Source organism: Ahaetulla prasina, chromosome 7 (assembly GCF_028640845.1).
Source record: "Ahaetulla prasina isolate Xishuangbanna chromosome 7, ASM2864084v1, whole genome shotgun sequence".
In the NCBI taxonomy this organism is placed as follows: Eukaryota; Metazoa; Chordata; class Lepidosauria; order Squamata; family Colubridae; genus Ahaetulla; species Ahaetulla prasina.
This window is the reverse complement of record NC_080545.1, coordinates 92717367-92732171: the sequence shown is the minus strand read 5'-3', so window position 1 is coordinate 92732171 and position 14805 is coordinate 92717367. Positions and strand designations below refer to the sequence as shown.

General features: G+C 44.0%; 1 protein-coding gene across 1 annotated transcript in view; it reads right to left on the bottom strand.

The window, feature by feature from the left end:
* Positions 1–14805, bottom strand: part of IRAG2 (inositol 1,4,5-triphosphate receptor associated 2) — a 77018-nt gene that overhangs the window by 42679 nt on the left and 19534 nt on the right. The window contains exons 10-18 of the mRNA XM_058191694.1: positions 13150–13206; positions 9912–9971; positions 9737–9801; positions 8975–9077; positions 7423–7550; positions 7242–7311; positions 6601–6702; positions 4321–4484; positions 2905–3019 (exon numbers count right to left, since the gene is read on the bottom strand). Coding sequence (XP_058047677.1) covers positions 2905–3019; positions 4321–4484; positions 6601–6702; positions 7242–7311; positions 7423–7550; positions 8975–9077; positions 9737–9801; positions 9912–9971; positions 13150–13206 — 864 coding nt within the window. The remainder of the gene's footprint in view (positions 1–2904; positions 3020–4320; positions 4485–6600; positions 6703–7241; positions 7312–7422; positions 7551–8974; positions 9078–9736; positions 9802–9911; positions 9972–13149; positions 13207–14805) is intronic.

Sequence of the window (14805 nt, the reverse complement as noted above, 5' to 3'; positions counted from 1 at the left end):
TTGTTAAACCAAGCGGCCTACAGCTGGCCACTGTAAAGCTCTTTCTCCCCAATATTTTACAGAAGGGAACTGAGCCCCCTCGACGTATTAAAAGGAATAATGCAAGCAGTCACTTCACCAGGATTGCACATGAAGACTTCAAAATAATCAATATTTCAAAGCAGCTCAGCAGCTGGACTGAGAGAAGGGAAGGGAAGGGAAGGGAAGGTTTGAAAGGAAACTACAGCCACCTATCTCCACAACCCCCATCTCAGACATACCAACAACAGCCAAGCCTTCTACAACTGACCCCATCTCAGACACACCAACAACAGCCAAACCTCTTACAACTGACCCCATCCCATTGGGCTCACAACCTCTAGTGATCACAGAAAAGGAAGTGCAAGACCTATTTCACAGACAAAAGCCAGGAAAAGCTCCAGGCCCAGACAAGAGAACCCCTTCTTGCTTAAAAGTCTGTGCTGATCAATTGGCCCCCATCTTCATCCATATCTTCAATAAATCGCTAGAGATGTGCTATGTTCCTTCTTGCTTCAAACACTCTACTATCATCCCAGTGCTGAAGAAGCCCACCATCAAAGAACTGAATGACTACAGACCAGTTGCTCTAACATCTGTAGTTATGAAAACCTTTGAAAGGCTAGTGCTGACCCACTTGAAAACCATCACGGATCCGCTGTTAGGCCCCCTGCAATTTGCATACCGAGCAAATAGATCAGCAGATGATGCTGTTAATATGGCTCTGCACTACATCCTACAACATCTTGAATCTCCAAAGACCTATGTAAGGGTCTTCTTTGTAGACTTTAGTTCAGCATTCAACACCATCGTTCCAGACATTCTTCTAACTAAGCTAAACCAGCTAGCGGTACCTGAACACACTTGTAAATGGATCATAAGCTTCGTAACAGACAGGAAGCAGCAGGTGAAGCTAAGCAGAATCACATCAGATACCTGTACAATTAGCACAGGGGCCCCACAAGGCTATGTGCTCGCTCCACTTCTCTCTATATACCAATGACTGCATCTCAAACGATCCATCTGTTAAACTACTGAAGTTCGCAGATGACACAACAGTGATTGGTCTCATTTGAGACAATGATGAATCCATATACAGGCGTGAGGTTGAACAACTAGCCTCGTGGTGTGACCGGACCAATCTGGAACTGAACACACTCAAAACCATAGAAATGGTGATGGACTTTAGGAGAAACCCTCCCATACTAGCACCTCTTACAATAATAGACAATACAGTATAAACAGTAGAGATTTTCAAATTTCTAGGTTCTACCATATCTCAAGACCTAAAACGGGCATCTAACATCAAAAATGTCATCAATAGAATAGAATAGAATAGAATAGAATAGAATAGAATAGAATAGAATAGAATAGAATTTGTTATTGGCCAAGTGTGATTGGACACACAAGGTATTTGTCTTGGTGCATATGCTCTCAGCGTACATAAAAGAAAAGATACATTCAAAAAAACACAACAAAGTATGTTCTTTCTGCGCCAACTCAGAAAGCTCAAACTGCTCAAGGAGCTGCTGATCCAGTTCTATAGAGGAATTATTCAGACTGTCATCTGCACCTCTATGACTGTCTGGTTTGGTTCTGCAACCCAACAAGACAGGCACAGACTTCAATGAATAGTTAGAACTGCAGAAAAAACAATGGCTACCAACCTGCCTTCCATTGAGGACCTGTATACTGCACGAATCAAAAAGAGGGCTGTGAAAATATTTACAGTCCCCTTGCATCCTGGACATAAACTGTTTCAACTCCTACCCTCAAAACGACGCTATAGAGCACTGCACCCCAGAACAACTAAACACAAGGACAGTTTTTTCCCGAACGCCATCACTCTGCTAAACAAATGATTCCCTTAACAGTGTCAAACCAGTTACTAAGTCTGCATTATTATTAATCTTTTCATTGTTCCTATCACACATATCCTCCCACTTATGATTATATGACTGTAACCCTGTTGCTGGTATCCTTACGATTTATACTGACTGCTTCCTAATATGATTTGATTGCTTATTTGTTCCCTATGGCTATCATTAAGTGTTGTACCTTACGATTCTTGACAGATGTATCTTTTCTTTTATGTACACTGAGAGCGTATGCACCAAGACAAATTCCTTGTGTGTCCAATCACACTTGGTCAATAAAGAATTCTATTCTATTCTATTCTATTCTATTCTATTCTATTCTATTCTATTCTATTCAAGAGGAGAGAAAAGGAGAGGAGAGGAGAGGAGAGGAGAGGAGAGGAGAGGAGTGGAGAGAAGAGAAGAGAAGAGAAGAGAAGAGAAGATATGGAGTGGAGTGGAGTGGAGTGGAGTGGAGTGGGAGAGGAGAAAAGAGGTGGAGAACAGAACAGAAGAGAACAGAACAGAACAAAAGAAAAGAAAACAAAACAACAACAAAAAACCTGTAGCTTACAGGTACTTCTCGACTTACGACCACAATTAAGCCCAACATTTCTGTTGCTAAGCAAGACAGCTGTTAAGTGAGTTTCACTCCATTTTACGGCCTTTTTTGCCACCATTGTTAAGTGAATCACTGCACTGGTTAAGTTAGTAACACGGTTGTTCATTTAATCTGACTTCCCCCTTGACTTTGCTTGTCAGAAGGTCACCAAAGGGGATCACGTGACCCCAGGACACTGCAAACCGTCCTAAATATGAGCCAGTTTGCAAGGTTCCAAATTTTTGATCACGTGACCGTGGGGATGCTGTAATGGTTGCGAGTGAGAAAAACAATCCTAAATCAATAGGGCACACAGGATTCATGGATGCCCCGAATGTTTGGGTCAGACAGTTCACACTCTGGCATCTCCAACGATTGTTCCATTTTTTTAAATAAATAAGACATAAAAGTTGAATGTAGGACACCTACCCTCTTCCCAGCTTCCTCTAATTGTTCAGTTAGCTCTTGCAGTTTCAATTTTAAGACGTCTGCTTCTGCCAAAGCATCTTCTTTGAGCTGTTTGGTGGATTGGATCTCGTGTTGTCTGTTAAGATATTAAGCAAAACACCAAAAACAATGCACAGCAACGTTATTCGAAGCTGAATTACTCTCTCCAAGTTTGCAAGCGATTCATTGTAAGGGCAACTTTTGATTCCTGGAAGCTACAGGAAGTCCTTGACTTACAACAGAGTAAGTTGACCCCCCCAACTTCTTTGTGGCAGCCCCCGAGATATTGAACACTGCTATCATGCCATCCCAAGACCTTCTTTTCATTAAACTAAAAAGGTAAAGGTAAAGGTTCCCCTCGCACATACGTGCTAGTCGTTGCCGACTCTAGGGGACGGTGCTTATCTCCGTTTCAAAGCTGAAGAGCCAGCGCTGTCCGAAGACGTCTCTGTGGTCATGTGGCCGGCATGACTCAATGCCAAAGGCGCACAGAACGCTGTTACCTTCCCACCAAAGGTGGTCCCTATCACTTGCATTTTTACGTGCTTTCGAAACTGCTAGGTTGGCAGAAGCTGGGACAAGTAACGGGAGCTCACCCCATTACACGGCAGCACTAGGGATTCGAATCACCGAGCTGCCGACCTTTCGATCGACAAGCTCAACATCCTAGCCCCTGAGCCACCGCATCCCGTCTACTCATTAAACTAGACGTAACCAATTCTTAAAGTTGGCAAAGTTGGACTCCTCAGTCAGGGGTGAAATGTAAAATTTGTTACTACCGGTTCTATGAGCATAGCTCGGTGGCGGGGGGTAATGTGACTGGGTGGGCGTGGCCAACTTTTTTTTTTTTTACTTTTAAAAGCATTTTTTCTACAACCTGTTCGGCTGAAGAGGTTGTAAAACAATGCTTTTAAAAGTCTCTGATTATCAGGCAACTCAGCTGGGATCACCAGAGGAGCCTTTTAAAAACATTTTTTCTACAACCTCTTTGGCTGAAGAGGTTGTAAAAAATGCTTTTAAAGGGTTCTGACGATCCCAGCTGAGCCGCGCGATCATCAGAGGCTTTTTTACTTTTAAAAGCATTTTTTTGGCCGAAGAAAAATGCTTTTAAAAGTTAAAAAAAAACAACTCTGATGATCGTGCGGCTCAGCTGGGCATGGGAGGGGGCAAGGATTTTTGCTACCGATTCTCTGAACCATCCGCCGCCATTGCTACCGGATTGGGTGATCCGGTGTGAACCAGGAGCATTTCACCCCTGTCCCTAGTGTAGGTGAAGGACTTGACTTCAACTCCCAGAATTCCCCAACCCAAACGGACAGTGTTATTCACTGAACTGTAAGGAATTTGCAACTGAATAGATACAGAAACCATGCATTCTATACAATGAAGAAGAACCACCTGGACAAAAGCGTTTTCTTTAAATGTAGCTGTTCTGTTCTCATCCTCCGCATGTTTCCTGCCATTTTAATGAGCTCCTTATCCAGGGATTCCTTCTGAGCTTCCAAAAAATTTAGTTTCTGAAGCCACTGGGTTCTTTTATTCTCCAGAGTTTTCTTGAGGTCCTGTGTGGATGTCAACGTAAGTATCTATAGAGCATAGCAATCTCTTGGTTGATTTAAGCTCACAACTCTACCATCTTGCATTCCACATCCATCACACACATATAAAACATCACGTGCTTACAGGCTGCTTGGGAATTGGACAACTTTGGGGGGGGGGTTTAGGGGCGGGGTATAGTTTTTTAATCAGGAGCCAACTTCACGAGGCTACACTACACTACATCATGGTTCTTTCTTTTCCAAGAAATACAGAAGGGTAGCTAAGGAGCCCTGGTGGTGGAATGGTTAAAAAGTAGTATCCAAGCTTAACTCTGTCCACAGTTTGGAGTTCGATCCTGACCAGCTCAAGGTTGACTCAACCTTCCGTCTTTCCAAGTTGGGTAAAATGAGGACCCAGATTGTAAATCACCCAGAGAGCGCTGTAAAGCAGGGTTCTCCAACCTTGGCAACTTTAAGCCTGGAGGACTTCAACTCCCAGAATTCCTCATCTGGGAGTTGAAGTCCTCCAGGCTTAAAGTTGCTAAGGTTGGAGACCCCAGCTGTAAAGCACTATGGAGCGGTGTATAAGTCTATTGCTATGTTGGGGTGGTGATTATCTTCCATTACACTCATATTATTGCTCCTTCCTACTGTCTGTTCGCTTAAGGCAGCACCAGTGTTTTCTGTTATAAACTAAACCCACTTTAACAAAAAGCAATATTTTTGTTCACATTCTGGGCCCCAAGTAAAGCCTGATTGCTTGGTTCAGACAAGCAAAGACAAGGTTATCATAGGGTTACGGCAGGGGTAGGATCCTATTGGTTTAACAACTGGTTCGCTGAATGCGCGTGTGCAGTTTGCAGAAAATTGAACTTCTGCATTGCTGAGAGTAAAGAAAACAGCTGAGGAGCGGCAATACACTCTGCTGCCCCAATCAGCTGGGCTTTGGAAGCAGAAATATAGGTGAGTATAATGCAGGGGTGGGTGGGCGGGCCCACTTCAAAGAATGAGAGAACTGGTTTGCTCACGGCTGAAAGTCAGAGCTAATGGTTCGCACGAACTGGTGCGAACCACTAGAAACTCACCACTGGGTTAGGATTATCATAGTAAGGTTCTACTAGGATTGCAATTATGACCAGGATTCTACCAGAAACCATCCCGTTCTATTTCACTAAGGGGATTTATGGACCATCAAGGCTTTCTCTCCTCAGATCCTTAAAAGTACTTTGGTGGAATCCTGACTATAACTATAAACCATGGAAGTGATCCTGCTGCTTCAGAAATTCGGACAACAAGGAGGAAGAATCAATGCTAGATGCCAAGCTGCTGTAGGCCCTCCTGTTATCAGAAACCCCCACAACCAGTGATGGGATTCAGCCGGTTCAGGCCGGTTCGGATGAACCGGTAGTTGAATTGCTGGCTGGCCCCACCCCTTCCCGCCCCGCCCCTTCCAGGAGTCCCCATGCACCCCATTTTGGCTCCCAAGTAAGTGTACGGAGACCTCCTAAATCCAAAACTGGGCATGGGGGGCAGTGCCCCCCCCCCCGTGGCCCGTTTTTGCTTCCAGAATGCTTCAGGGAGGCATCCTAGGCATGTTTCCGCTTCCCAGGAGGTTTCACGGAGGCCTCCAGGCCCATTTTTGCTCCCAGGGGGGGTACAAGAAGCCGAGTGCTGCCTGTCACACCCTCTGGCCACGCCCACCATGGCCACACCCACCCAGCCAGTCATTAGGGCAGAGAACTGGTTGTTAAATTATTTGAACCCCACCACACTGCCCACAACATTAGCACCTCCAGAAAGGAAAAAAAAGAGAGAAAATAATCTAAAAACAGATTGGAGCTTTGGCAGTTGAAAGAAACATCTTTCAATTCTGTCTTTGCCTATTTTCTCTGATCTACTGAGAAGGAGCTGCAAAGCCATCAGGCTACCATTCCCCTTAGAGGACCCAAAGTTGTGAGGCAAAAATATTTACCATAGAATCCCAGATATATAACGTTCTGATATCTGCAACTTCATGTTTGCTAGGAAATCATATGAAGGGTGCCAGATTAATTAAACTTGACTCAACGCTTACAAGGGAATTTATCATCGGGGAAGATAACCTAAGTGCATGCTTGCCTGCCATTCAAGGGTTATTTACCACCAAGGTCTTCTGATAAGTTTCTTGCAGATCCAATTCACAGTCTGTTGGGTTCAGCAAAGGTAGCCCTGCTAAATCTTCAACTTGAGAAAGTTCTTCTCGCTGCAAAGAAAGAGTGAGAGCATTGTTTATATTTGAGAACGTGGGAATGGCACAAATGGAATGGAAAGGATTGAATGTAATGTGATGTGATGTGATGGGATGGGATGGGATGGGATGGAAAAGAAAGGAATGGAATTGAATGGAATGGAATATGGAATGGAATGGAACAGAACGGAATGGAACAGAACAGAACAGAACAGAATAGAATATGGAATGGAAAGGATTGAATGGAATGGAATGGAATAGAATATGGAAAGGAAAGGAAAGGAAAGGAAAGGAAAGGAAAGGAAAGGAAAGGAAAGGAAAGGAAAGGAAAGGAAAGGAAAGGAAAGGAAAGGAAAGGAAAGGAAAGGAAAGGAAAGGAACATGGAATGGAATGGAAAGGAAAGGAAAGGAAAGGAAAGGAAAGGAAAGGAAAGGAAAGGAAAGGAAAGGAAAGGAACATGGAATGGAATGGAATGGAATGGAATGGAATGGAAAGGATTGAATGGAATGGAATGGAATATGAAAAGGAATGGAATGGTTGGAACTCTTCGAACAGAACATTTATACGCTATATTTTCTTTTATAATCTGGACACAAGTAGCAGTATTGATAAGTGAGAAGAACCTAGATGTTGTGTTACCCAAATGGGAGGAATAGCAGCAAAAAAAATTCTTGTTGGATTTAGCAAACATTTAAGTGTTTCCAAGTCTGGTTTTTCCCATTATCCCCATCCACCATGTTCCATTTACCAGGTTCAGAATGGTGGCCTTGAACTTTTCTCCTACTCGCTCTGGCCCTTCAAGAAGTAGTAAAACTTCTCTGTCCAATGATTCATCAAGCGCTGTCCACTCAATTCCAGGGATCTTAATAAAAAAATGTAATTAGAAAAAGTCACATTATATTCCTGAGCTGGAACACGGCCTATTCACTATACTGAATATTTGCTTTTCAGTCAAGCTGAAGGAAGCAGAAAAGGTCTTAGAAGCTACACATGCACTTCAGAGATCTCACCACCACAGCTGGGGTCTGCTTATCTGCTTCCGAACGCTGAAGAATGTCCTAGCATGCCTCCCGGCCCCAGCCCTGGCTCCATGCCCAGACAGGCTGAGGAGGGGGCATCTCCCGGCCCCAGCCCTGGCTCCATGCCCAGACAGGCTGAAGAAGAGCAAGTATCTCCAGCCCCCAGCTCTGGCTCCATGCCCAGGCAAATGGAGCAACTAGACCCCTCCCCCTCCTCCACAGCATGTGAGCCTGAGGAAGGTTTATTACCAACAGCTGCCGACTGGAGTGACCCTCGCTTCAGAAGAATTGATAGGCGGCAGTGTCAGAAGGAAGGGAGGGGCAGGCCTGGATAAGTGCTGAGTCATGGAGCCACACCCCATGGCCTATATAAAGGACCTGCTTTCTGGCAGTCTCTGAGTCAGGCAAAGTCTAAACATATCTTGCTGGAGTCACTTTCTGGTCTCCTGCCTGCCTTGAGGACTTTGCTAGGACTTTGGCAGAGCTGCAGAGGCACGCCTGATTCGGATTTCCCTGACCCGGCCGTCAGCGGAGGAGTGGGACACGACACCGGCTTCCCATTGAATTTGCTTGTCAGAAGGTCGCAAAAGGGGATCACGTGACCCTGGGACACTGCAACCAACCGTCATAAGTACATGCCAAGCCTTGGAATTTCGATCATTGAGTCACTAAGTGAGGTTTTGCTCCATTTTATGTCCTTTCTTTGGCCACAATTCTTAAGCGAATCACTGCCGTTGTTAAATTAGTGACACGGTTGTGAAATTGTGAATCTGGCTTCCCCATTGACTTTGCCAGAAGTCGCAAAAGCTGATCACCTGACCCCAGGACACCGTAACTATCATAAATATGTATCAGTTGCCGAGCATCTGAATTTTGATCATGTGACCGTGGGGGGATGTTGAAATGGTCGTAAGTGTGAAAAACAGTCATAAGTCACTTTTTCCAGTGCTGTTGTCAACACTGAACAGACATTAAATGAACGGTTGTAAGTCAAGGACTACCTGTACAACACAGAAGCATAGATCAAGATTCTTTCCTCCCACCTAGGGCAGGGGTGTCCAAACTTGGCAACTTTAAGAGTTGCAGATTTCAAGTCCCAGAATTCTGGGAGTTGAAGTTCGCAAGTCTTAAAGTTGCCAAGTTTGGACACCCCTGCCCTAGGGATCCCACACCTGGATTAGCCATGGGAGTTAAAAGTTCTCACACTAAGTACTCCTAAGAATTTTACATCATTTAATCTTCCTATCCTCCAAAAGACATTTCTGACCTCTGACGATTCCTGGGCCAGTTCCAGTTCGCACTGCAATGAATTGGTTGCTTCCAGGAAGCTGCTGTTGAACTTGTAGATTAAGGGGAAGTTGATACCATTCCTAGCAAAAATATATATACATATATACTGTACATACTGCAGAAAAACAATGGCTATCAACCTGCCTTCCATTGAGGACCTGTATACTACATGAGTCAAACAGAGGGCTGTGAAAATATTTACAGACCCCTCGCGTGCTGGACATAAATTGTTTCAACTTCTACCCTCAAAACGACACTATAGAGCATTGTACACCAGAACAACTAGACCCAAGAACAGTTTTTTTTCCAAACGCCATCACTCTGCTAAATAAATAATTCCCTCAACACTGTCAAACTATTCACTAAGTCTGCACCACTATTAATCTTCTCATCGTTCCTATCACCCATCTTCTTCCACTTATGACTGTATGACTGTAACTTTGTTTCTGGTATCCTTAAGATTTATACTGACTGTTTCCTAATATGATTCGATTGCTTATTTGTACCCTCTGACTATCATTAAGTGTTGCACCTTATGATTCTTGACGAATGTATCTTGTCTTTTTATGTACACTGAGAGCCTATGCACCAAAGACAAATTCCTTGTGTGTCCAATCACACTTGGCCAATAAAGAATTCTATTCTATTCTATATAGACATTTAAAGAGTTAAAAGATCTGGAGCTCAGAAACACCATCACAATCTGCATGTTTTTCTCTTGGCTACCCCAAATACTCACGAGATCAGTTCTTGCTGCATCTGCTGAATGTTGTTCAACAATTTATTTTTCTCTACGCGTAGAGTCTACAGTTGGGAATTAAAAAAAAATGTTTAGGACAGGCCCTGTAAGTAAATAAGAAACAAGCAGTCCCTTACCTTCTTCTCATTTCCCCCAAAAAGTATCGTAACGTTACCTCTATCACCGACGTGTATTCCTTCAAGGCAGACTTTAGTTCTTGTATATCCTGCTCCTTCTGCAATGATTGAAGAGGAATAGTGAAGTAGTTACACCATTTCATGCCTTAACTAACTATGCTTTAATAAATATAAGGTAAAGCTCCCCTCGCACATACGTGCTAGTTGTTCCTGACTCTAGAGGGCAGTGCTCATCTCTGTTTCAAAGCCAAAGAGCCAGCGCTGTCCAAAGACTTCTCCATGATGTGGCCGGCATGACTCCAATGCCAAAGGCGCATGGAGCACTGTTACCTTCCCACCAAAGGTGGTCCCTATTTTTCTACTTGCATTTTTAGGTGCTTTCGAACTGCTAGGTTGGCAGAAGCTGGGACAAATAATGGGAGCTCACCCCGTTACACGGCAGCACTAGGGATTTGAACTGCTGAGCTGCCGACCTTTCGATCAACCAGCTTAGCGTCTTAGCCACTGAGCCACCATGTCCCTATAGTATAAGAATACGAAAGGCCAAAACAGCTGTGATATAGTTGTTGCAAAACGGGATTGTAAAATAGATACTATCCCAAGCAGGGTCAATGGTGTTTGGTTACTCAGTTTGTTTGTTTTTTTACATCCATTCAAATTAGCTGCCACGTGTTTGGAAGAAAGGGAAGACAAATGTATGCAAAGTGGAGGCTTTGACAACAAAGGCCTTTTGGAGAAAATTACACAAATACAGGCTCTTCTAAGCTCAGGTTTGCATAGCTGTCTGAAGCATTTGCAGGGATCAAGCCCCAAACTGGAATATGGATTGCCAGTATCTATTGCAACAAGCTGGGTCATTTCTCTGTGTGGTTTGCATTATATTTCAGTGTGCGAGTTGTCAATTTATATTTGGGCAGAAAGGCCTAACTAACTGTAGGAGGAGGACAGGAGAAGCAGCAGGTAGGAAATGAGCAGCTCTGTCAATTAGATATAGATAAAATAGTGTAGTATTCCTTTCCTGTTAACCTTTCAATTCTTTCTCTTTTCATCCTAATGTTGTGCCTCGTCCTCCCTCCTCTCCTCAGCCGGGCCCCTCCCTCCTCCTGCCGGGCCTGCTATCAGATTCAGAGTCTGATAATGAAGAGGAACAGCCTGGCATGCCTCCAGCACCCAGCCCTGGCCCCATGCCTGGAGGGGATGTCAGGAATGAACAAACAAACCTCACTCACACGCAGCCATCAGAGGAAGTCAGCCAGGGATTAGAATAATCCAGACCTACTCCTTCTGACCCCTCCCTTTCTCAAACAGCAGAAGACAATCTAAAGTGGGAGGATCCTCGCTTCCGGAGATCTGAGAGGCGACGTCAGCAGAAGAAAGGGAGGGGCAGGCCTGGATAAGTGCTGAGTCATGGAGCCACACCTCACAGCCTATATAAAGGACCTGCTTTTGGCATTCCTTGAGTCAAGCAAAGTCTCATCTAGTTTGCTGAAGTCACAACTTGGATTCCTGCCTGCCCTGAGACATCTGAAAGGAATTTGGCAAAGCTGCAGAGGCTTCGTGGCCACGCTTGATACAGACTTCCCAGACCCAGTCGTCGGAGGGGGAGGGGGACACGACACCTAACATCTGTTCCCTGATCACTGAATCAGCTCAGTCCAAAGTTGTTCATCAACTAAATGCTCTCTTATAAATACTTTGTGTGAGATGCAAAGTTGCAGGCCTATAGTTTAGTTTAGTTTAGTTTACTTTATTGTCATTGCACCTCGTACAACGAAATTAAATGCCATCTTCAGTGTACATTATAACCATAAAAATAAAACACAAACATACATCCTTCACATTCTATACAGTTGAATTGAAAACCTCTGATATTGCATGAATATACTAGAATTCAATATAGTTACTGCCCTGGGATAAAAGCTGCTTTTCAGCCTATTTGTCTTTGGTTTTATTGTCCTGTACCGTCTGCCAGATGGTAATAGTTCAAAAAAAAGGATACCCAGGATGAGATGGATCTTTAAGAATGTTTTGAACTTTCTTAAGGCAGCAGGAGCTATAAAGCTCTTTCAAAGAAGCAACCAATGATCCTCTAGGTATGATCCATCCTAGGTATGGGTGCCGATTATTATTAGTTTACTTCTGGGGATGAATTTTCCCATTTTCAGTGCCTGAAGTACACAAACCAACCTCAGAGTCCCAGAACTGTGTGGATTTTCCTTTCCTTCCTTCCTTCCTTCCTTCCTTCCTTCCTTCCTTCCTTCCTCCCTCCCTCCCTCCCTCCCTCCCCCTCTTTTTCCCCCCTTTTGCCTCTCCTTTTTCTCTTTCTTTCTTTCTTTCTTTCTTTCTTTCTTTCTTTCTTTCTTTCTTTCTTTCTTTCTTTCTTTCTTTCTTTCTTTCTCCCCCTCCCTCTCTCTCCATTTGTTTAGTAACTATTCAAAGTTACAAAGGCACTCAAAAAAGTGACTTATGATCATTTTTCACACAATCATTGCAGCATCCCCTGCATGATCAAAAATTCAGACGCTTGGGAACTGGCTCCTATATATGACGGGTGCAATGTTCCGGAGTCACCTTTTGCGACCCTCCAACAAACAAAATCAATGGGGGAAGCCAGATTCATTTTATAAGGGTATTACTTACTTAACAACTTCAGTGATTCACTTGTGAATCATAAAATGGGGCAAACTCACTTAACAACTGTCTTTCCTAGCAATGAAAATGATGTTGGGCTCAATTTTGGTTGTAAGTCAAAGCCCATCTGCAATAGTTTTTAACACATCATTGTTTGGAAGCCTCTTATTTCAGACGATGATTTTGTTTCAATGTTCTGGGGTTGTTGTTGTTTTTTTCCTTCCTGTTGCATTATGTACATTGATTATTTGAGGATTTATGCCCTTTTCATTTGTTCTAAGCAGCGATGGATATTATGTAAATGTAACAACAAGTAGCTATCGCATTCCACCAACATCTGCATTGCAAAGGTCTGGTATGCAAAACCAGAACAGTAGAGGCCATCCGGTACTAAGTGACTTCATCCCAAACTCTTACACAGCTGTTTTTACACCCACCAACTATAATACCTAGTGAGTATCAGTCAATGGCCTATAGAGCAATATCTAAACCGTTTCCATAAGAATATATTTCTCTTAATCCCATAAGGCAGTCCCTGTTTAATTATGCCAATTGGGACCTAAATTTTTTTCATTAGGGACACGGTTAAGTTTTGAAAATTAAACCAGGCTAGAAATTCTTCAATGCAATCGAGGACTCACAAACCTTAAGGAGTGTTGTGTCTTTACTTCTCACAGTGCTTTCATAAAGATGTGTTTGCATCTGGGAAAAGAAGAACAAAAACCCACCATGAAATTGCATTCTAGCAGGAAGAAACGATACTAAAAATTCTTCTATTTCTCTTTTCCTTCACTTTGGAGCTGAGGTGGGTTTTAGCATAAAGTGACCAGATTTCAGTGATGGCATGCGCGCTGGGTCTCGCCACCTGGCTGAAGGAGGAGGAGCGGCTGCTGCACTGCTTCTTGGCTCTTCCAGGCAGGCTCGGCTCTCCTCTCGGCCCTCGGCTCTTCCAGGCACCTTCTCGGCTCTTCCAGGCAGCCTCCGGCGGGCGAAGTCAAGCGGCGTCTCTCCTCCTCCCGCTCTCGCTGCTTGATGTCTGTAACACCCACACCCCCGCCTCCTCCTCCTCCTCTTGAGTTGCCGCCTCCCATTTTCAGAATGGGAGTGTATGGAGTCTGCGTCTGAAGGTGGGACTTTTTTTTAAAAAATTTTTTAAAAAAAATCGGGACTTTTTTGAAATGCTGCGTGACGCGGGACAAATTATTAAAAAGCGGGACTGTCCCACCAAAAGCGGGACGTCTGGTCACCTTATTTTAGCAGGTTCTGACCAGTTCTGGAGAACCGGTAGCAGAAATTTTGAGTAGTTCAAGAGAACCAGTAAATGCCACCTCTGACTGACCCTGCCCCCTTCTATTCTCCGCCTCCCGAATACCAGCTGATTGGGACAAAATGAGAGATTTTACAGTATCCTTCCCCTACTATGCCCACCAAGCCATGTCACGCCCACCAAGCCACACCCACCGAACCGGTAGTAAAAAAATTTGAAACCCACCACTGCTTTGGGGATAGTTTTTTCTAAGACAGTAAGAGGAAGCAAAAGAATTGCCTAGTTATTTGTTAGGGCTCTTATTAAGTCTAATTAATGCATCAAATGATAACTTCACTGAAGGTTATGAACTATTGTATAATCTACCATATTAGTCCAGTATGGTTTGATAGAAAGAAATGTTTGCATTTCCTAGTCTGGGGCCCAAAGTCACCAGAACACTTTTGTGAGGGAAATCTAGGACCTGTGTCATTTGTAGTCCAGCACCTTCACTAACCACACCTTGCTGGCTACTAAGTTTTTTATTTATTGTTTTTTAACGTATGGTGATGTTACATTAGCCAGGAGACTACAAGGCTAATGCAGACTTGCAGTTTGGCTGCCTGTTTACTAGCAACGTTCGATTTACGCTCATGTGCTTCCAAGGTGCACCACAAGAGGGAGAGCTAGTTCCACACCAAAAAGAAAAACAAGCGGCTTTCCTGCACTGTCATCCAGAGCCCTCTCCCTCCACCTTACAAAGGGGCGTCACAACCGGGAAGGTTCAGCGCTAGCAGGAATCTAACTGTCCGCACAAAGTGCCAGCTCGTCTCCCCATCCAAGTGGTACCCATTTATCTAGTTGCATAAAACATGCTTTCGAACTGCTAGGTAGGCAGAAACTGAGGTGAGGGATGGGAGATCACCCTGCCGCGCAGTGCTAGGACTTGCACCGCTGGAGCAAAAATCATCATCACCTCTCTGGCTTCTGGGTTGAGAGAGAGGGGGACTGGGCCCAAAATTACCCTGTGAATTTCCATGCCTGGTTATGTGTGT